General features: G+C 39.0%; 5 protein-coding genes and 4 long non-coding RNA genes across 9 annotated transcripts; 6 read left to right on the top strand and 3 right to left on the bottom strand.

Annotated features, from left to right (window-relative positions):
• Positions 1-18: 18 nt before the first annotated feature.
• LOC145696918 (uncharacterized) lies at positions 19-466 on the bottom strand. The gene is made up of 2 exons (XR_014133832.1): positions 250-466; positions 19-130 (listed from the first exon to the last, which is right to left on the bottom strand). It is a non-coding gene; the product is annotated as an uncharacterized LOC145696918 (long non-coding RNA).
• Positions 456-1,424, top strand: LOC145696907 (uncharacterized). The gene is made up of 4 exons (XM_081774022.1): positions 456-814; positions 902-1,009; positions 1,051-1,197; positions 1,243-1,424. The coding sequence occupies exons 1-4, from the start codon at positions 743-745 to the stop codon at positions 1,381-1,383; spliced, it is 468 nt and encodes a 155-aa protein (XP_081630148.1). The 5' UTR covers positions 456-742; the 3' UTR covers positions 1,384-1,424.
• Positions 1,425-1,722: 298 nt separating this feature from the next.
• Positions 1,723-3,520, top strand: LOC145710919 (putative ammonium transporter 1). Its single transcript, XM_081788632.1, has 4 exons — positions 1,723-1,974; positions 2,017-2,131; positions 2,175-3,077; positions 3,120-3,520. The coding sequence occupies exons 1-4, from the start codon at positions 1,791-1,793 to the stop codon at positions 3,436-3,438; spliced, it is 1,521 nt and encodes a 506-aa protein (XP_081644758.1). The 5' UTR covers positions 1,723-1,790; the 3' UTR covers positions 3,439-3,520.
• A 2,727-nt stretch (positions 3,521-6,247) lies between these two features.
• Positions 6,248-7,073, top strand: LOC145695461 (uncharacterized). Its single transcript, XR_014133730.1, has 3 exons — positions 6,248-6,391; positions 6,442-6,744; positions 6,987-7,073. It is a non-coding gene; the product is annotated as an uncharacterized LOC145695461 (long non-coding RNA).
• Positions 7,074-8,932: 1,859 nt separating this feature from the next.
• On the top strand, positions 8,933-9,955 carry LOC145695299 (uncharacterized). The gene is made up of 4 exons (XR_014133686.1): positions 8,933-8,963; positions 9,052-9,213; positions 9,476-9,725; positions 9,811-9,955. It is a non-coding gene; the product is annotated as an uncharacterized LOC145695299 (long non-coding RNA).
• A 65-nt stretch (positions 9,956-10,020) lies between these two features.
• Positions 10,021-13,202, bottom strand: LOC145711906 (uncharacterized). The gene is made up of 6 exons (XM_081789596.1): positions 12,796-13,202; positions 12,213-12,752; positions 11,662-12,172; positions 10,616-11,583; positions 10,407-10,567; positions 10,021-10,363 (listed from the first exon to the last, which is right to left on the bottom strand). Exons 2-6 carry the CDS (start codon positions 12,552-12,554, stop codon positions 10,108-10,110), a joined length of 2,238 nt encoding a protein of 745 aa, XP_081645722.1. The 5' UTR covers positions 12,555-12,752; positions 12,796-13,202; the 3' UTR covers positions 10,021-10,107.
• A 1,041-nt stretch (positions 13,203-14,243) lies between these two features.
• On the top strand, positions 14,244-14,885 carry LOC145707566 (uncharacterized). The gene is made up of 3 exons (XR_014134760.1): positions 14,244-14,375; positions 14,422-14,587; positions 14,629-14,885. It is a non-coding gene; the product is annotated as an uncharacterized LOC145707566 (long non-coding RNA).
• A 1,484-nt stretch (positions 14,886-16,369) lies between these two features.
• Positions 16,370-20,410, bottom strand: LOC145711908 (synaptotagmin-1-like). The gene is made up of 9 exons (XM_081789597.1): positions 20,250-20,410; positions 17,964-18,076; positions 17,639-17,778; positions 17,438-17,501; positions 17,161-17,234; positions 17,047-17,119; positions 16,910-16,991; positions 16,775-16,862; positions 16,370-16,627 (listed from the first exon to the last, which is right to left on the bottom strand). The coding sequence occupies exons 1-9, from the start codon at positions 20,408-20,410 to the stop codon at positions 16,370-16,372; spliced, it is 1,053 nt and encodes a 350-aa protein (XP_081645723.1).
• A 229-nt stretch (positions 20,411-20,639) lies between these two features.
• On the top strand, positions 20,640-22,192 carry LOC145708951 (heparan sulfate glucosamine 3-O-sulfotransferase 3B1-like). Its single transcript, XM_081786648.1, has 4 exons — positions 20,640-21,069; positions 21,113-21,428; positions 21,475-21,757; positions 21,802-22,192. The coding sequence occupies exons 1-4, from the start codon at positions 20,716-20,718 to the stop codon at positions 22,169-22,171; spliced, it is 1,323 nt and encodes a 440-aa protein (XP_081642774.1). The 5' UTR covers positions 20,640-20,715; the 3' UTR covers positions 22,172-22,192.
• Positions 22,193-22,238: the final 46 nt, after the last annotated feature.

The following is a 22,238-nucleotide window of genomic DNA, read 5'->3' on the forward strand; positions in this document are numbered from 1 at the left end:
TAAATCATCACAAATGCTTTCGGTTTATGTTTTTTTATTCAGTAATGTTGCGATTTTTCATTGCAGCGAGGAGGTACTTGAATCCAGTTTTCATCAGTTTTTCTTGCATTTCGACTTCTTCAGTCAGATCCTAAGAATTCTTATTACATTTGTAATTGAAGGATTTTAATTTATTTTTCCCTGAAAAAAAAAAATAAAAAAAAGAAGTCCTTTTCAAACGCTCCTGTTCATGAATGATTATGGACTTACGCAAACTCGCTGAAGAAGATGGAAGATGAGAACGCCAAAGAAGCCAATGATGGCGCCAACGAAGAACATCAAGACCTGGTTAGTTCGGCTGTTGCGTTGGATCTTCTCCAAGATTTGATCTTCGTTAAAAGTTTGAATCTTCATAGTTTTAAATAGAGTTTTACGATATGATTTTTGGCAGTCGATCATGTCATTGATGACCGGAGACTCTAATTATTGTTGCCGAGAAAATTCACTATCATAACGTAAAACTCTGTTTTTATTCAAAAATTCTCAAATTGATCGTCTGTTCTTTCCAAGATTCGCGACTTCTGTCGTCTGGCGTTCGTTTTCCGAAAATGTTAAAGTCTTCTAGAGCTGAGATCTTTTTTTCTCGAAATTTGTGTTTCATCTTTCTAGACCAGCTTTCTTTATTTGAAAAGACGCAAAATTGGTGGCAGTTCCAAATTCTTGAAACTCAGAACTTGAACTCAACTTGAATTTTTCTAACGAAATGGATGAGAAAGACAAAGCCCTGGTCGGTATCGTTCATCGCCGTCAGTCGAAGAAGCCTGAGCCCTTTCAGGTACGTTTCCCTCTCTTTTTACGAATTCTCCAAGATGACTACAAGCAGAAATATGACGTTAGAGTCTTACAGTAACACTTATTTCAGGTAAAACATGCGCCTGTAAAAAAAAGAAAGCGCAAGTATCAGCGGAAGAGCTTAGCGAACCAAACTGAGCAGCAGCCTGCACCGATCCCGCCCCCGACTAAGATTATCGTAAGTATATGCACGGTAAATTTGAAAAAAAAATCCTTTAGAAGCGAACGAAGCCTGCTGCTCCCAAAAAAATCAAACCGGAGATAATTGATCTCACGAAAGAAACACAACCATCAGAAAGAGCTCTGCGAATGGTAGTTAACGAGTTTCTGAACATGAAGACAGTGTGGAAGATGACAGTGGTTCACGTAAGTTTTACGAAATTTATGAATCAAACTCAATCATCGTTTTAGCTGCGAATCCTCATCACAATGAGATACCCCGAACTCGACGAAAAGGAGGTGCACTTCGACAAGCGGTGGAGAAAATGGGTCAAGGATGAACTCGAAGTTCGATTGAAGCGTTTCATTCCTCCTTCTGCTCATCAGGATTAAACTGACCATCGTTAGAACCACTGTCATAATAAAGGGCATCCGAAAAAAATCCTTGAAATTTGAAGTTGAGTCTCATCTTTCTGATTATTGAAGACTAGTCCAACGGAAGCTCATAAAAGAGTTTTCAATTAGAAAAGTAACTTTGAGGAGTTACCAATAAAAACATTCGAAGCATAACGACTCGGAACTCCATAGTTTTTATGGCCTCATCAAATTTAGGTTGATAACTTATCGACCTAGATTTCGGCGGCGGCTCCAATCCAATTTTTCATAAGATTATCTCATTTACGATCTCCAGCTGGCGGCCAAAATCGCCATAGCAATCGGTTACGAGATGGCGCTCGAAAAATGACCCTATAAAAAAACCTTTCTCATAAATCTTCAACCTTCGAATCCTCAGTTGAGAAATGTCGTCTTTAGCCGACCTAGAGGCGAGAATAGAGAATGACGAACAGAACCTCAACCAATTTTTCCTGCTCCTCATGGGTGCGATCGTGATGCTGATGCAATCTGGCTTTGCATTTTTGGAAGCTGGATCCGTACGAGCAAAGAATGTGGTCAACATTTTGGTCAAGAATGTCCTCGATTGCTGTAAGTACAAATCGAAGTTATAAACACTAACCGGCTTTACAGTCATCGGTGCACTTATCTACTGGGCTTTTGGATACGCCTTTGCTTACGGTGATGTTTCTGCGGACCATCCTTCTGCTGGTGCCAATAGATTCATCGGGTTCAAATACTTTTTCTCGTAAGTTCGATTCGTTATATTCTCCGTTCATGCATTAATTCAGCATCGATATTGATGATGGAACTGGCTTCTTCGCCACGTGGTTCTTCCAATTCGTCTTTGCGGCTACTGCGGCTACGATCGTCTCTGGCGCAGTTGCTGAGCGATGCCAGTTCGGTGCTTACATGATCTACAGTACTTTCATTACAGGCTTCATCTATCCCGTCGTGACCCATTGGACTTGGTCGGGAACCGGATGGCTTCAAAATCAGCTCATCGAGAGCATGCACCGTCACACTTACGACGCTGACGGAAAACTTGTTTACGACGTTGATAATCCCGTTGGCTTCGTTGACTTTGCCGGCTCAGCAATCGTTCACTGTACTGGCGGCATTGCCGCATTTATGGGTGCTTGGGTGATTGGCCCGCGAATTGGACGATTTGATAAGGAGGATAGCACCATGCCTGGTCATTCAACTCCTTTCGCCGCTCTCGGTGCCTTCATTCTTTTCCTCGGCTTCCTCGCTTTCAACGGTGGTTCTGAGCTTGCGATTGTTGGAGGAGACCATGCAGTCGTCGTTGCCGCCGCCTTTGTCAATACCATTATTGGCGGTGCAGCAGGAGCCATCTTCGCCGTCACTATCAACTATGTCGTTGCCTGGATCAAGGGCGAGCCTCGTTACTGGTCCCTTCTCGTCACCATCAATGGTGGACTTGCTGGAATGGTTGCCATGTGCGCCGGCTGTAATGTTCTTCACCAAGGAGCTGCTTTTGGACTTGGCGCTATGGGTGGCATCACTTTGATGTGGTTTTCGTGGGCGATGAAAAAATTGAAAATTGATGATCCTCTTGATGCATTTGCCGTTCACTTTGGCGGTGGTATCGTTGGTATTCTCGCCACACCGGTGTTTATGAACGGTGGAGTCGTGCATTGGAAGAATTGTGCTGACCAAAAAGATGCCTACAGGTAAAACTAACTTTCATATGAAATTTCTAATTCAATTTCTAGCGCTGCTTTCCCAGCCGTGACCAATCCTGACGCCGAAGGATACTTTTCCTGTGATCACTTTGAATACAAAGTCTTTGCCTGGAACCTCGCTGGATTCTTGGCCATCACACTTTGGGCCGGCGGCCTCTCTTTCCTCACTTTCTACTCTCTCAAACTGCTTGGCATTCTTCGAGTGCCAAAAGAAGACGAAATCAAAGGTCTTGATGTTGGCAAGCACGGTGAGCCAGCCTACCCGATTGAAGCTTACCTTGATGGTCAAATTCCCAACGTCCCAAAATTCGCCGAAGATATGGCTCTGGCGCAACGAAGAGCAGATTGAAAATTTCAATTATACTTTCGTTGATTCCGCATGTTTCAGTAAATTAAATTGATGAATTGGAAATAAATTGAGAAATACATGAGTGCAGCGTTTTTTCATCAGTTTTGCGGCTGAAAACTTAATCTTGCGTCCAAGTTTATTGTTATGCAAGCTTCTGTACAGGATTGAATCTTTAAAAAGCAATATTGCCGCTCTCCTTGAGAAAGTCCTTCTAATTAGTTGCTGAGATTTCATTGCTTTTACTCGAACTAGAGAGAAAAATGGCCTTTTTACGCCTTTCTGTTATTCAGCCTTCTTTTTAAATGCATTTTATAGTAAGAATATTTATAAGTAATATTGAAAAACTCATTTTATTTTTAACTTTAGTTGAACTTTTGACCTTAGACCCCCACATCTATTCATTAATGTGAATTATGCATTTGAATTCTGAATCGTTATATTATGATCACAGGCGTAATTTAATATTCTAACTCCGATAATTAATTCTCGCTTCCTCGCCTGGCGTATAAAATCAGGCGTTAGCCTAATTAATATATATTTTCGAGGACAAGAAAAAGATATGCCGATGCTGCTATTTGGGAAATTTCGAAAATTGATCTGGAGTGGGCAGTCGCATGAGAGAGGGCCAAATTATGGAAAAGAACTCACTTCACGTGGTAAGAACTTATTATTCGGTAACTCAGTTTGGCAGAGGATAAGTTTATTGACCAATGCTAATTATAGCCTATTAGCCTCATGATAACCTTATTTGTGCACGCATTGTTCTCAGAAGAGGTTCAAAACCTCGAAATTATACAACCAATACTCATCGTAGGAAGAAAGAGACAGAGAGTTAAATATGCGAGCTTTATTACGAAAAGATTCCATTGGCATTCGCAGATTGTCAACTTGGGGCATTCAAGCAGTAAAAAGTATGTAAGACAAGACCATAAGGAGACAATATTTTTATTTATGGCCGAAGTCATTCTAACTGTCGATTGGCTTTTTACAATTCTTTTTATCATTATTGTTGTCTTTCTCAGACAAAAATCAACGGATTTTAAGTGCCTGATGGCAACAAAATATCGAAAGAAATGTCGTCTGCTTTATGTATAACGGTTTTAATGTAAATTCAAAAAGGCAGAAGGGCAGATCTCAGAACCGGCCCGATACTCGCCACTTTATTCTCTAAGAGGCCTCTTTTTTTCAAATGAAAAATTAACCGCAAGAAAAGAACTGCCATGACTTAATTATCTTTTGCAAACAAAATGTTTATACGTATGTGTATGTTCAATTTCTGCGGTTTTTGGCCTCCGATAAAGTTCGCGGTTTCAGCCAGTCAATTTATTTGGTGGTTGCGAGTATAAAAACTCTTTTTTTTTTAATTTTTTTGCTGAGAGGAGTACTGAAGAAAAGAGGATGATTGAGCTTGAAGGAGGTAAAATGAGCTAACCAATAAAATAAATCAACAAGCACCAAGCAAAAACGCAGCGTTTTGCCGTAGCCGGACAATCTGTCACTCAGTCAGAATATGCTGCATAATCATTTATTTACAAAATATTTATGAGGCTTTCATTGAAAGTGGAACCCTCTCTGTATTTCTGTGACCAATAATCATTTTTTACCAAAAAAATCTTTTGTATTTTTCGACTTGAGAGAGCGGGTTTAAGTTTACTATCTTTCTGCTCATTGAGTTTGAATTTTTAATGGGCTCAATACTGTCGCTCCCGGAGATACTCCCGGATGATAGTATGAGCTTGTTCTGTGACATTCTCTGAATAGAAAATAATTTAATTTTTGAAAAACCCTATTTGAAAAAAATGGTGAAAGCGGAGATTTACAACAATGTTATTATCACCAAGGACCAGTCTTGAAATTTTTGATTCGTTCATCGAAATCAAGGAAGAGTCGATTTTCGAACTGAAAGGCAGCCACTAGAGTTGGCTCAAGAAGCCGCAAATATGCAAAAGAAACAGAGGCCAGCAAAAAGCAAGTGTATTTAATATTAATATTCATGCAATTCTATTCCTTGATTTTAAAGATCAAACATCTTGGTTCATCAGCTGACTCAATTTCTTGACGTTTCAAAAACTTGAAGCTCAAAAACTTCCTTTTTTGATAAAAGAGACTTGGTCAAAAGCTTATTATATTAGAGATAATTTGTTAATAATTATCCAAAAGGATAGCAGACGGTATGACAAGAATTTTCAATCAGATTTCTTCATATAAAATCATTGACACTTCGAAGTATCAAGATTGTCTCCTCTACCTGTTCACGAGTTAAAATTCATTTGAACTGAAAATTTAATCAAGGAACAGACTACAGTGTATTACTTTTCCGAACAGAATGTCCTCAGATGCTTTAATTATTTTTTCTCAATTTACTTCCCCAAGTCCGCTAGTCAAAGAAACGCTTTTGCATAAACAATCGCATAATATTTTCGCTTTTTCGCTTCATTTTTCCATCAAAAGAATTTATTCGCATTAATTTGCAACTAATCAGAAACTGGGCTAATTGATTCGAAGAAGAAAGAGAGAGAAGGAAAATGACTTTTGTTTTAGTAGAGAATAAAGGCAACATGGACAAGAAGGCATTTTTGCTTTTACTTGGATACATCGGATACTTGTTTCTTGGAGCAGCAGTTTTTCTTCACCTGGAAAAGTCAATACAGGTATGTGGAATATTCCAAGTGAAGAAGTTTTTTTTAACTAAAATCTAGGTTAACAAAAATCTGTTAGCTGTCATCCCTATTTGTTTTTCTGCCACACAGCAGATGGCTGACATGATTATTGAAAACCTTCTCCTCAGTTTTGTTTAGGAAGAAGACTGTAAATATGCAAATACAACGCTTCAAATGGAAATCATGGACTTTGGAAACCAATACTTTTACGACCTTGGTCTGAATCGAAAATTATGCAAGGGGATCAACCGTTTAGATGAACTCTACGCTACCGCCAGCGACCACAGCCACAAGTAAGATACAAGTCCTACCCGATTTGGGTATAATTAATTCAATTTTAAAGAGAGCAAGTGACCGAGCTCTTTACTATGTGGGCTGAGGACGATTGCTCGGAAGAACGATACACGCACGTGTTAGGCGAGGTTAAATCAGTTCAATTACAGTTATGAATAATTCAAGCAGGCAAATACTGTTTTTATGCTGAGCAAAGTTGTTTAACCGGTGGTAAAGCAAGGCTCACAAAAGAAGCAGAAAACAACACGGCCTTTCAAGATGAATTTAGAGAAGTTTACGGAGAGCTGATAAAATTCGCTGGCTTTGAGAGTTTTGACGAGGAACATCTGAACATAACTGGCGCTGTTTTCAGGTGAGTCCTTATCAGAGGTAAATATTTTTAACGCCTGATTATTACGCTCCCCCAAAGAGCACCTGCTTTGACTCCATAAAAAGGATCTTGCAAAGCTAGAAAAGAAAAAAAAAACATATTTTTTGATAATTTTAAAATGTTTCAAATGATAGTTCAAACTGTTTAAGAAAGTCCTCGGTTTTCTTAATAAATTATAATAAAAAAGGCAATCATTAAAATACTGAGTAAATACTCTTTTGTAGAAATTTGATGAGCAGAGGAGTTGGCATTGTCACAGAAAATTACTTCACATTGATCGAGTCCTGCGCAGAAAAGTGGACATTTCATTCAGGAAAACAGGGTCAACAGTTTGTCTATAAATACTTAATCAGCGCCAAAGTCAAATTATGACCCAGTAACCAGCTTTTTTCTTTGCTGGGACAGTTGCAACGACGATCGGGTATGGCCAGCTCGTTCCAACGACCGACGAGAGTCGCATATTTTGCATCGTCTTCGCCGCCATTGGAATTCCATACTTTGCCTACATGACTTCTGTCATCTCGCAATCAATTAATAATGGACTGGACCGATTGACAAAGAAATTTGGTGTCACGGTAAATAATTAAATCCAATCGAGTTTTATTGGCTTTTTAGACATCTAGATTAATTTATGTTCTTGGGGGCATTTCGGTGCTTGTTGTTATTCCAGTTGTTGGTTTTGTAAGAATAGAAGGTAAAGAAAGATAGCATAGATCTTGATTGAACCCGCATTAAACTTTCAGAGTGGACGCTTGTAGAAGCTGTTTATTTTTCTCTGATTTCCTTGTCGACCATCGGGTTCGGCGATTTGGTCCCCCGGGAAGAACCACCGACAAAGTACGGTATGTATTGGCGAAAGTGGCCTTGTGAAGCTTAATTATTTTGTGTTTTGGCTAGGGATGGAGTTGGAAGGGTGTAAAGACCAGTAATTAGAACTACAGTAGTGTAACCACTCTGAGTTATAAATTCATATAGGACAAAAAAGTAGAAATAAAAAAGTAATTGCATTTATAGAAGATTAATATGAAAAAGTTCAATCTTTTTAACCTGCAATTTTTACCCCGGGAAACTGGCATGATTCGTAGTTCACGTCTAAAATTCCCTCGAAAACCGCCTAATTAGCAACCTTTTTAGCGACCCACATAAATAATGTCACTGCCTGTTACGACACGCTCACAAACCCGATCCCTCGGAGTTCTCGTCACGTTGATCCTAGCCAAGGAGACTGCAAACCGGTTAGTATCTATTCCTCTGACCCAGATCTTTGATAGTTTATTAGAGCGTAAGGAGATGTTTCTTGAGGGGTATTTCTGATTCAATATCCGCTTTCATATTTTATCAGCCCTATTTCTTGAGTAAAAAGAAATTTGGATGAAGCATTATTATTTTAATCAATATTTAATGCATTTTTCCTTATTTTTACCAATTTTTACTTCGCTTTTTGTGAGGGTTTTTTTGAAGGGACTAAAGTTCATTTGCAGAATGTGTATCCGGAATCGGTAGAATTAGTCTTTGATGTTTACCGAGTTTGCGTATTCTTTTGGATTCTGACTGGATTGACGTGGCTTGGTGGCATCATCCAAATGGTTTGGTACGCAGAGCAACTTTATAGATGCATTATCGGATAATTATTCATTTAGTTCGTTGGTTTCGAATTCGAGAAAAAACGAGTCGCAGGCCAGGGATCTAAATTTTTGCCGAAAATCAATTGCGATTGCGATGCGATTGCGACGCAAAATAGTCCGGAAATTGCAATGCGATTGCGATTTTTTTCGCAAATTGCGAATTTTTCGCGAATTGCGATTTTGTCGCCATTTGCGAAATTTTAGCGTAAAAAGTAATTTTTCAAAGGATTTAAGACTATTTTTTGAGGTCAGGCTTACAATTAAGCCTTTAGAACACAGAAAATAGGCTCTGAGTCAAAGAAAACCCATGTCAGAATAACGAAGGAGCATTTTGACAAGACCAAAGTTCGCAAAAAAATCGCAATTTGCGAATTATTGACGAAAACTGAGTTGCGATTGCGATGCGATTGCGATTCGATCAAAAAATAATTTGCGATTGCGAATTTTCTGCGAAATTTCGCATCGCAATCGCAAAATATTCGCAAATTGCGATTTTCGCGAAAAAATTTAGATCCCTGTCGCAGGCTGTATCCATGACGGAGAGCTTTCTCGTCACTGGCGGAGAAACGGAGAAAGGTCACGGGTTGTTGAAATTCTGAGCTAAAGAAATCTCCAATTTTATATCCATATTTTATCTAACTGATGAATTTCCAATCTGGCTCAGTGCCTGTTCCGTGCTCTTGCTGCGCTGATTGTATTTATCGCAACCAAAAAGTGCTCAATGGAAAAACCGCTGGCGAAAGCAAACCACCGAAAAATGGCAATGTCACAAAATATATTCAAAATGGAAATTCAAACGGCTCCATTAATCTTAATCTGAGTAAAGGTACAGCCGACGATTCGCGGGTATTGAGTATTTTGTAGCTCATAACAAGAGAGTTTATGATGGACCATATTTTTCTTTTCCGGAGCCGTCTTTCGGTATTTTCGCTTTCTTGAGATCTGGAATTCCAGAGCTAAGTTGTAGCTTATCCTACCTAGTGCTAGCTTAAAATTCGCGAAAGCGCCGAAATCATTAACTGTTCTCTCAGCCATTACCTCTCTCATCATCTAAAAACAACTGTCATCATAACCATCTGTTCTCATAGTGTAAATAACCGAAAAGTTCCAAAACAGAAGAAAGCTAACTCCTGATCAAAAGGTGATTTACCGCTCAAGCCCAAACCCTGCAAGCAAACTTCCGCCGCACCCCACTCTCAAAACTCAAGCAAGCAAAAAAGAAAGAGAAAACTCAAACCAAGATTTTTCTACAGAAAACAGACCTATTCACTTCCAGTTACTCCCGTAAAACACCAGTCGAAATATAATATAAACATTTCGCAAGACATCACTTACCAGGTAAGATGAATAATTGAGAACAAGGATGAGTTCATATTCATATTAAATATCGAAAAACACTAAGTGGTACAAAATATCCTTTCAGCACATCAGTTCACAACCCGAAGGCCACGCAAGAATCGACATTTTGGCCGATAGCGCATCAGAACATCGCCGTCGGCGCTACAAACAACCACCTTTCCGCATAAAATTGTAGACTTCGATATCTCTGTACCTATCATTAATATTGAAAACTGCCAGAATATCAATATATTATTTGTACATTATAAACTGTGGATTGAGGTAATGTTTATTGGCAAAAAGGACGAGTTGACGGTTATTTGATTATTGGCGAGGCAGATAAGAGGCCCTTAATTAGGGTAATTTCGTCACGAGAGAATTATTAAGTATGTCTTCGTCTTCTGTAGGGTTTTCTTCTGCATTTGAATTCTCCTTCATCAAATATATCCCATGTCTTTGAGCTGCCATTGCAGATTAGCGGCTTGCTAATTAGCTCTGAATTTCGCTGGAAAATAAAGCCATTCACGCATTTGACATCGCACATTTCTTCCAGCCCGTTGGAGGACATTCGGCAGTTGAACGAAAGTCGCTCTGCTCGGGCGACTTTGAAATTGGGATTCTGGCACATTCGGCAAGTTCTTTAATGGTAAAATTAAAAAATTATTGAAGTTAATTATTTACCCAAGTTTCCCGGACCAAACTGGACGGTCCCCAATAAGCTTGCACGTGACTTTGACGCGTCCAGCAATAATCATATCGGAATCGTTGCAGATCAATCGGCAGGTATGTCGTTCACACTCGACCCTGCCAGTTTTCGTTGCGCGAGGAGTCGTATTGAATCGCTAAATGGAAATAAAATTATGTCACCTTCTATATTGATGAATTCTTACCGACTCGCATTTGTCATGCCAAGCAAATTTCCATGACGGTTCTTCGATTAGCGTTTCTTCAGCAATGAAGTCTGAGGATGCATCATTTTCCATTGCTTGTGAAAACCCAGCCGGAAGGAGACTCGTAAATTTGGGACAAGGAGGAACGAGACATACCCCCGTCTCGGCAGATGAGCCTGGACATAAATTATTAACAGGACATGTTCTGGTTCTGACGGAAAAAGCCGTTCCGCATGTCTGAGTGCAGGCGGACCAAGACGACCAACGCTCCCAGGATATTGATGCGATTTGAAATGCTATGTTTGTCGTCATGTCTGGCAGAGATGTCGTTTCAAAGTCAGGTAATGTTGATTCAGTCTCATCGATTGTGGGTGCTACCTCTGTTGAAAAAATTGAGGATGTTGTGCTGATGTTGATAGCAGAAAGAAATTCAGATGTTGTTTCGGTAGAAATCGTTGTGGATGTTGTAGTTGTCGTAGTTGTGGAGGTTATAGTTGTTGTTGTCGTAGTAGTTGTCTTTGTAGTAGTTGTAGTTGTAGTTGTAGTCGTAGTTGTAGTTGTAGTCGTTGTTGTTGTTGGACTCGTTGTCGTTGTTGTAGTCGTTGTAGTCGTTGTAGTCGTTGTAGAAGTTGTAGTACTTGTAGTAGATGTAGTCGTTGTAGTCGTGGTTATTGGTGTGGTCGTTCTTGTTGTTGTAGTTGTTGTTGTAGTTGTAGTTGTAGTCGTTGTTGTTGTTGTACTCGTTGTCGTTGTTGTAGTCGTTGTAGTCGTTGTAGTCGTTGTAGAAGTTGTAGTACTTGTAGTAGTTGTAGTCGTTGTAGTTGTTTTTGTCGTGGTTGTTGATGTATTGGTTGTTGAGGTCATAACTCTTATAGTAGTAGTAATTGATGACCTGCTTGTTGTTGATGCAGCTAAGCTAGAAGAAGTCGATGACGTTGTCTTGGCTGATGTCACGGTGGCTTCCTCATCTTTTCACGCATTATAAAATTATCATTGAGATTTATAAAAATAGTATTTCTTGGTTCCATGACATTTATGATACGTGCCTTTCCCAGCTGAATTTTCCTCAATCGAGGAAAGAAATTCCGTGAGTCCGATTACATCACTCGTGCTACTCGCCTCAGAATTCTCACAGCGAAAAAGCTCAGGATCCTTATTCCATCCACAACTAGTCGGTCCACAGCTGCAACGAATCACATTTCTTTCCTCAGATGAGATGGAATTTTCATTGCAGATGAGTGAGCATCGAATTCCGTCGACATGATGGAAAGTTGACTGAGCCAAGAACTTTTCAACATTTTTCATGTAGAACTTAGGCCCATTTACGTGACAAATCCATTTGCCTCTGAATGTGCTTGGCAAAGCTGGACACAGTAGTTCGGGCTCCTTCGATGTTGTCGTGGATGATGTTGAAGTTGTCTTGACTGTCGTTGTACTGATCACTTCCGTAGTTGTTGTTTCAGGCTCAGTGGTAGTCTCACTGTCCCAAGAACATTTCACTTTTCTTGGGTTTTTGTTCCACGAGCATTTTTCATCCTTGCACGTGCATTTGAAAAACTGAAAATAAATACAAAACCAAGGAAGAGTTTCAACTCACGTTTGGCCCCTTGACATTCACGAGATTGGCCTCCGGAGCGCATTTCATCGCACACTTCGTATTATGGGTGACATCTTCGTCATTTCCATTGTATCGGAATCGGAAGCCGTTGATGTCACACACCCACATTCCCATAAACTGTTCGGGAACTTGCAGCCCTCCGCAATTTTTCCCTGAGTTCTTCTGTGCTTCTTTTTGAGAAGTTACTTGAGCAGCAGGAGTAGGAGTGGCTCTGCTTGGTTTACAGTTAGCGTCTGCAAGCGCGATATTCCACGAGCAGTCTTTTCCGTTCGGACATCGACACGTCGCCAAATTCTTTTTGTTCATCCCCTGAACTGCCATGCCCTTAGCACAAGTAAGTGAGCAGGTACTTTTGTGCTCGAGAATCTCCGTGGAGCAATCCCAAAAGCCTCTTATTCCTTGTGGCGGGGGAGAAACGCACGTCGAAGCCGAATTTTCTTTCTTTTTTGGAACACACTTCGAATTATGAATAAACGGAACCCACTTGCAAAATCGTCCTTTGCAGTTGCAATCAAAATCCTGAAAGTCTCGTTAAAATCGGTAAAAAAACAAATTGGCATACAAAAATGGCGCTGCCTTCTGGTTCAAAATCTTCATCGCAAATGAGAGAACAAATCACTTCCCCGGAGAAATCGTCTTTTTCGCGTTGATTTCTGCATTTCCATCTGCCATTCGGCTCCTCTGGCGGACTTCTGCAGCTTTTGACCCCTTTTTAGCGTTGGATATTTTTCTAGATGCGTTTTAGCAAACCATAACCGTATTATTCTGACATTGTGCTAAAAATTTTACAGCTGAGGTCAACTTTAACGGATAAACATGTAAATTGTTCTACGGATAAATTTGTCTGGGTACATATTTAGACTATTTCACTTTGTTTAGCACCAAAAAATGAAGAACTAATTTTTGCAAAAGGGGGCCAGGCGCCCCCTCCAAGAGCAAATCAAATTTCCAACCACTCTCCTTTGCCACTTGCCGACTTGAGGAACACAGGATTCTCGTAATCGAATGACGCTAGAATTTCCTCATCTTTTTATGGTTACGCGTATGCCGCATCAAAACGCAGTCGCTGGAAATGACCCCCGATTTGATTAGTATGCCTTATTTACAGTTAAAAATTTACAGTAACAAAATTTTTTTGCAGCATTAAATATGCTTCACGATGAAAATTTGATAAAAGTGCGAAGGTTGCATTTCTAAGGAACTCAGAACGGCTCCTGATATTTTTGCTAGCTCAATCGAATCATCTTTTGGAAGATTTACCGTGACCAGCGACTCCCCCCAAAATACCGCAAAAAAGTCCCTCCACGCTCGATGTGGAGGTCAAGAGTCCCAGCCAAAATACCGAAATTGAAATGTGCGTTACCACTTCCTTCATATTGCTGAAAATAAAATTCGCTGTCAAGTTCTTCCATAAACAGCGGATCTCGCTCATCGATCTCTGTCACGTGGACGAATTCCGTCAACCCATCCGTATCCAATCTTATAAAACAACCAAAGCATGAGTTGATTAAAAACGTGCAAAAAATCAGCAAGTTTCTTTTATTTTTCATTTTTATGTAAACAGCCTTTATCGCGCCACTATCATGACATTTTATGATAATCACGAGAGCTCAATGGCGCCGCTGAAATTTAATTTTTAATGGCAAAATGTGAAGCATAAATTGATTTTGGCATTTAACTCTTGTAAAATGAACGATGAGTAAATTTGATTAATGCATGGTGGTCGTTTTTTAACTTTCTATAAGAAACGTTTCCTTTATTCTTTGTACTGAAAGTTAGAAAACCGACGTTCTATTCTCACCCGCAGCATCACTACAGGTTCCTAGCATTTTCCAAAAGCTGAATCGCAAATTGCAACTAAGGTTGGCGGATATCTACCGTAACTAACGCGATTGGCGATTCTAGCGCTCCCAAGAAATACTGCTGCTCAGAGCACGAAGCAAAAGGTCAGCGCACCTCCACCGCCACCCTTGCCCAGTATAAATACTCCACAAAGTCAGCGAATCATCATCACAATCAATTACTCAAACAGTAATACAATCAAAGAAACATTTGATAAAAATGAAGGTTTTCGCTGCTCTCTCCGCCGTCGCCCTCGCTCAGGATGTCCGACAAATGAGCTCTCACGAACGACTCGACTCTGTAAGTCCTTAGCTTACTGTACCAGCTTCTTATTTCTTCACCTTAGGTCTCTGAGAACATCAACACCTGGATTGATACCTACATCTCCGACCACAACCGAGTCAACAAGTACAGAGACCAATTCACCAATCTTGTCAACTACCTTGACGCCAAGTTGGATATGCAGTGCGCTGGAGAGAACCAAGACGAAGTCGAGCAACTTGCTGCTGATGGTAAGCAAACCCTTCTTATCCCTTCTTAAAAATAATTAAAGATGCTATCGTCGAGCTCGGCGCCGAGGAGAGATCCGAAAGCGAATGAAGATCCTCAACCGAGTCCACCGAGTCCATCTCCTCGGTTGCAACCGACCCAACAAGGCCAAGAGACGAATCACAAAACTCACCACCAAGTTCCTCAACGCCCTTGCCAAGGTCCAGAACTAAATATTGAAAACTCAAGTGTTATAATGAGCTGACTTTGACTGTGATACAAAATATTTATCCTTTCAATAAAATTAACAAAATTCAACAATTGTTTTTACTGAACTAATTTCAAAGCGGAGATCAAAGCATCATCATGCCCCGAGGTTAAATATACTGAGCTTGCAACAACCAGTTGTCCCTAAAAGCACCCTTTTTTATCAGAGTAAAAATGTCGGATAGAACATCATCCATTTCCTGTAGCGAGCTCAGTGATTATAGAGATATAGAGCTACCAGAGGAAAATCTTGGTGGATTCAATGGAGGGATTCTCATGGTTCTCAGCAAAAAATTAAAACAGCAAGAACAATTTTTCGACAGTGAATTAAAAGATATTAAAAAGATACAACATGTCAAAAACCGTGAGTTTCTCAATGAACTTGAAAATAATAGAATGACGGTGGAGGAAATTGAGAAAAGGGTTGAAATTTCACTGCTTGAAAGCGAAAAGAATCAACAGTTGAGAAACATAAAGCTTGAGAAACTTATTGAAGATGTTCAAGAAATAAAGAAAAAGTATGAAGAAAAAATTGAGGAGTGTGAATATTATGACAAGCAACGAAACAACGAGATGAAGGAAATCAGAAAACGACTTGACGAGTATGAAAAGAATGAACTTGTTGAAAAAGAAAGCAAGACGCATCCATTTAGTTATATTTTTTTAATAATTATGATTGGTATGGAATTATGTGCTGATGATTCTTCCGCTCCCGTCACTCAAGTCTTTCTTGGTAAATACGGAGACGACTTTTTTCGTTTGATATCCATGTTTATGACTTCTGTGAGCAGTTCTCAACAGTGCTTATTTTACTTTCTTCGATTCGCTTACCTACTAATCTATATATTCTTGCGGATTCTTTCAATTACGTGCAGTGCTTATTTTATATTACCAGTCACATTATTTTACTTGACGATGTATTACTGTGGGGATGTAATATCCAACCCAGTGGAAAATAAAATTAGGGAAAAGTTTTTAGAACGAGACGCTTCGACCAGTAAACTAGATGAAATTTTTCTTGGCCGTGTCACTTTGTCAATGAGAATGCAACTATTAAAAATAAAAGTAGGCCTATTCTTTCACAGAAACAGAGATATCCTCTGGGTCTTGACAGGACCCATGATTTACGGTGTCGCAATAGGACTTGGGTTTAACTTTCTTTACGGAATCTATCAGGTGGCTCTATTCTTCTGTTACTGTCTTATAAAATTTATATCATAAATTATGATTCATAATACATGATTTAAATGTTTTTTAAGAAGTGTATTTTATTTGACAAATAAAGATAAAGCACGTATTCGATGATTATTTCCAGGCTGAAAGCGCAGCTGCTTAATCCTCGTCAGGCTAAAAATATTTGTATGTGCTCTATTTCATGTTTCTTCTTGGGGTGCACCTCTATTGGTAATAAATGAATAAAAAAGAAATTATTTCTTACAAGGGTTGTAAGTATCAAGTATTTATATCAATTTCAAATTGAAGCCGATAATAAACGAGGATGAAATTGAATGTGCGTGTGTGTTCTTTGAAGCAAGTTATTATTTTCTTTTATTTTGACAAACCTCAAGCGTATGCCAAAGCGCGACAGGTCTTCGCGGTACGTTGATCATCCCCATCCAGTGCTTCAGAGCCTGTCCTGTCGCTTTTTTACTCACATGGTTTGAATAAAGGTATGTCGAATATTTGAGAACATGATAATTTCTAACCCTTTTCCTGAGAACAACCTTGCCAATTGGATCATTTGAGCCAACTTGGTCATGATCCACTACTTTGATCACAAGCTCTACTGACTGTAGCTGCTCCTGTTTGACAGAGTTCATCGTGGGACCATCTAGATTATCCTCCCTACTCGTTCGTAGATAATGCATAGATCGGGATGATGGGAAAAAGAAGCGACGTAGATTATAAATTGCTTTCTATTCCTTCACATCCACTCGAAAAACTCGTTCCTGAGTGACTTCAAAGGCAAATGACTCGTTGTAATACGGCGTTAATGTATTCTTTTTGACGGATGTCTTCTTCTTCTTCAGCCTTGGAATTTAGATTACATCATAAATGAACAAATGCGCCGGATTCACCGCTTTCCGTTTCGGTTGAGGTAAATCTTCACATATGGATCCGATAATCCATAAGCGTCCATCTTCTTAAGATTCTTCGCTTCTGAACAGGATGTTGAGGATAGGTTTAACCCGCCTTCATCCGGTTCGTTTCTTACCTAAGATTCCGACAGTCATCTTTCCAGAAGTAGGCACGTAGCGCAAGCTGAAGCAAATGTCCCCCAACGTTGTCTGAAAAAGCAGTCATTTTTGGAGACATGGAAGAGTTCAACCTGCGTGAGAGATTTGATCGGCTTCATTCCACAAAACGGCTCAGCCAAATCGATGCTGGAAAGAGGAATCTGCACTTAATTCATCGGTTTTAATGAAAAGGACTTATGCAAAATAAGAGTGTCTATTTGCTTTCGTCGCCCAATTTTCGCATTTCCAGCTAGATCTTTTCATTCAAAAGGTCGGGAAATGAACTTATAGAATAATTATCGACAGTCTGAGTGCTTTCCGTAGACGCGAAGGGATTACTTTTGAACTTTGGGTCTTCAACGAAAATACCTGATCCGATTGAATCGTGCTTCCCGAAGCGGTCATAATCGTAGATCCCAAATACTTTGATGGGCTTCTTATTGGTTTTCTGGTCAATAAATTGGATACATGTGCTTTTCTATCGATGAAATAGAGCAAGGACCAATAAGATGGACCGAAAATGAAATCTAGCCAATGGGATTGAGAAAATCAGGTTCAAAAAGCCCTGGCAAGGGTCTTATGCGCAATATCCTTGTACAAAAGCGGCATGTCGAATCGCTCATCAAAAACTGGATCTAGTGTTTTTCGATGAACCTTCGTTGATAATTTTCGCTTCTTATCCGGCAAGAAGAACAGTTTTACATAAGGGTCTTTTCGGGTTTAAAATCGCTTCAAAACTGACGAGTGGAATTAATGAGCGCAGCCTGGTAGAAAACAACATGCTGAAGACAACTCACAACATGTAAAAATATATACAGTATATAATATACTGTATATTATAAAATATGCTGTAGGTCAAGTTAAGAAGATAATCGCTAAGAAGGGATATATAAACTCGGTCCTGATGTGCCTCCTATATCCATGGCAGGTAAATTAGTTGCTTTCTTCACGTGGACTTTAAGGAGATTGGCATCAAAGGAGTAATCTAAATTATCATACAGCTGTGTACTAAAACGTGCAAATTGAATTTCACGCTGCCTTCACATCAACATCTTGTGCGTTTTTATTCTTACACAATCACAATAAATTATTGTTTATAATCCGATCAATCATAAGTATGATTCTCTTACCAAGGGAGAAAAAAAGCGTGCCTTCATAACGATACTTATTTATTTCAACAAAGAATCTGTGTATTACTCTTTTATCGCTTCCTAGATTATTTTCTTCTTTTGACTTTTTACTCTCCATGTTTTCTCTTAATATTTTTTTCACTGAAAATTGTTTATCACCGAATCGGTTTTTTTATAAGGTAGCGCCGACCGCCAGAAGATGTCGTCACTCACTACTCAGATTCACTCATCCTTTTTTGTATTGACCACTTTTTCGCTGATTTGTATAATTTATCATTTAACTAATGCATATTGATATAGAACTTGAAAGGTGTTTATCATCATTTACTGAATAAAATCGATATAAAAAATAGCTTCAGTTAAATATTGAAAATATAATACGGTATAATATCGACTCGATATTATCGAGAACATCAATTTGAGGTATTATATCAATATGAAGGTACTCACCATAGAATTAAAAATATATATGTGAATTTGAAAAGTTGAACAGCTGAGTCAACCGATATTTCAACCACTTTAAAATTGATATATTGGAAAAACACGTAATAGTGTTTGCAGCTCGGTTAACCATATTTTAAGCCTCTTTGAACTCATATCGATTTATAATTTCGATGCTGAAAGTTTATTTGGTCTTCAATCGACGATTAAAAAAGAATACTTGAATAATTGATGGTCATTTATTCTATTTGAATGGAGATAATGCTGATAACTTGAAGATACCATCAAAAATAGCTTATAAAAATGATATAAGAGTTCGTTTTTATTGCAGGCTTAACGTTTTCGGAACAGAAATTCCATCATCAGAGCCGGTTGCTTGAAAACTTGACGATCTTTTAGCAAAGGAGAAACTGACCTTTTCTTGTAGAAGAATGAACTGATCAATATTCCGAATAATAACTTGATCCCTAGCCACATTCTAGAGAAAATAATCTAACCCGAACTATTTTTATAATCTCAGAGGCTCCAATTGCCTTCAAAATGATATAAATATATTAATTTATCAACAGATAAATAGAAGAACAACGATTATTGGCACATAGATTCTAACTCTTGAACAGCGTATTGAAGCTGGGTAGCAGTAAATCTTTAAACGTAGTTTCCTGGAGCTAAACGAATATTTCCGCGGTATATTTCCTTGCAGCCTTCGTTTTCTTCGTTGATCTCGATTTCCGGAAACTTATCAATAGCGCGGCAAAGGTCAGGAGTGCTACGAATGCTATAGCTGGAACGTCAAAGCTCAGGTCGAAATTTCTTTGCTCGCAGAGTCTCCCTGTATAAGATTTTTTGCATTTACAAGTCGGCACATTATCGTGAATAACAGTTCTTCCGCCGTTCAAGCAAGGTATTCTGTTTCGTCTTCGCACCATTTTTCAATTTCTTTTCTGCTAATAATTCACCTTAGGTTGATTCTTATATTTAAAAATGATGGTGGCGTCCTTTCATCATAAAATAACGTAAGTATTTTTGCTCTCTAGCGTTAAAATTACTATTGTAAATGTGTAAATATATTTTGGAATGATTAATTTACAATACAGCTAGCTGCTTTTTTAATAACATGATGATGCCATCGCTCATCCAAGCTGCTCGAAAATTGGGACTAAACGAATTTATGGAAGTGCATTTTTAGATAACCAATAAGATTGCTGTATTTGGCCTACCGGCCAATCAAAACCCTGATCCATAAAATTACTTCCATAAATTGTTGTCCCGAAAATTGAGTTGTTTGTTTCAAGAGACAAAACTCATTATTGATAATATTATCGTTTTAATCGTCAAAATATAGGCATGCACAGATAAAGCAGAAATAATGTTTGAGAATGTCGAAGCATTTGAAGCACGAATACTAGTAAAAGTAGCTTTGGCAGTTGCGAGCGGCACAAATAAAAGTGAAATCAAGGAAGAAAGGTTAGACGAAAATCTCACGGGTTTTTGATTCCGTTTTTTCTTGAAGTTTTTGATCGGCGTATTTTCTTCTCAAGGAGATTTTCGTGATTGATGATTTTGCAAGAAAAGCGCCACCAATAAGAAGAGCGGCTAGTGCGACTAACGCGATAAATGCAACTGGAGAGCTGTAACTTGCAAAGTCGAAGAATCGGGATTGACAGTGTCTTCCAGTGAAACCATCCAAGCACTTGCATGTGGGCAAATCATCGTGAATTACTGTTATTCCGCCGTTGAAGCAAGTTAGTTGGTATCGTGATCTGACCATTTTGTTTGTTTGATTTTTATGGACCAGCCAGCTCAACCGAGCTCATTTATATGACAAGGGGAAAACATGATTGAGTATGAACTTCCATGGCGCCACAGAGAAAAATATTACATATAGTAGTTAACGAGCTCTCTAGCGATAGACTTTTCTTTCCAAGAATTTCAAGAGCAAATTGATTACCATGATACAGTCAGCGATCAATCATCATTCATTAAAATGAACTAATTCGGCACTAGAAATCCCCGGGGGCGATTCAGCGTACCCTAAACATAAAGTAACTGGGGAAGAACAAATTCAGAAATAAAATGTCAGAAAGAGGAAATTCCAGCTGGAAACAATATCTGCCCTTTGAAAATAATAAGCTAAATTATGCAGCGTTATTTTTCTGCTTGGCGATCTCTTCTCATAATGCATATAACTACCTTCATCCGGAAGTTGCAATAGAGCCATTTATGGACGCTTATTTCGTAAATTCCGCGATTAAAAAAGAGGAATTCGAAGAACTTGAGAAATATGTGTTAAAGCACGTATCTGGAGAGGATTTTGCTGGAGTAAGGAAGAACTTCAAGCCGACAACAAATATTCTGGAGCATTCGAGAGACAAAGCGTACTGGGAAGGCCCTGTGAGAGAAACTGCTTGCCCAGTTCAAATCAGAAGGGTAGAAAAATAATTCTATTGAAGGGTTATTTCAAACTTTTTAGAGCCTGGAGCCACTAGAGCGAAGGGTACCCGATGTAGTCGGCATTGGATTCGCTAAGTGTGGCACTGGAACACTTCAATTTCTCGATTGCCACCCCAGAGTAACGATGAGATCGACGGAGCCGAAAATCTACAATTCGATAAATACTGAGATTATACTCAAAGAAATGGGTTACGCAGCAACAGAGCTTGACTACTTGAATTTTGAAGCTGTCAAGAAAGAATATCTCTCAAAATTGCCTCTCGTCGCAAAAGATGAGATATTGATCGAAAAATCGCCCATTTATACAGAGGATGATGGAAATGGACAGATCGAAGGTAATTTTTTTTTTCATTCTTATTTTCCAATAGCCTGTAATTTCAGCGAACGCAAAAGCAATGAAAAGAATCAATCCAAATACAAAAATCATCGCGATCGCCTGCGACCCGATCAAAAGGGGTTACTCTATGTTTCAAATGGAAGGCAGAAGAACAAAAATACGACTCGCCGATCATCAAAATATCAAAAGGTGCAAGGCTTGTCTCCACGGAACGGTGAATGAAACAATACAGGAATACACCGAGACCATTAGCAAAGAGCAGTATGGACCAGGGACGGGGTTTGAAGAATATGTCTTAGGTTTACGACCTTTTGTCGACGAATTCGGGTAAGAGAAAAATTCTCTGAAAGCTTCCAATTCAAAATTTTAAGAGCGGAAAACGTCCTCCTCCTCGACGGGGAAAACTTGATCGCGAACCCGAACGAAGAGTGGAGCCGGCTGCTTGAATTCCTCGGCTTGGAAAAAGACTCACTGAAATTCTACCACGACAAAGAAAAGGGATTTCCATGTCTCGAATCTCCGCTAAAATACTGTCTCAATGGCGCTAAAGGGATTTCACGAAAAGAAGATGTCAGACAACTATATCCAAAAGAAACAGAAATCTGGCGGAAGGCTTTTTCACCCAAGATCAAAGAGTTGATTTCGTATATGAAGATTTGCGACAAAATTGACAGAAAGTGCTGTAGAAAATTGAAGAAAGAAGCGACATCATTTTCTTGGGCTTATGAATATGCTTGTTGAACAGTCATCTCTGTTATTAATCTGTTTATTTCTAAACCAATAAAACTATTAATAGGATCATATTCAT

The sequence above is a fragment of the Oikopleura dioica genome, chromosome 1 (assembly GCF_907165135.1).
Source record: "Oikopleura dioica chromosome 1, OKI2018_I68_1.0, whole genome shotgun sequence".
Classification (NCBI taxonomy): domain Eukaryota; kingdom Metazoa; phylum Chordata; class Appendicularia; order Copelata; family Oikopleuridae; genus Oikopleura; species Oikopleura dioica.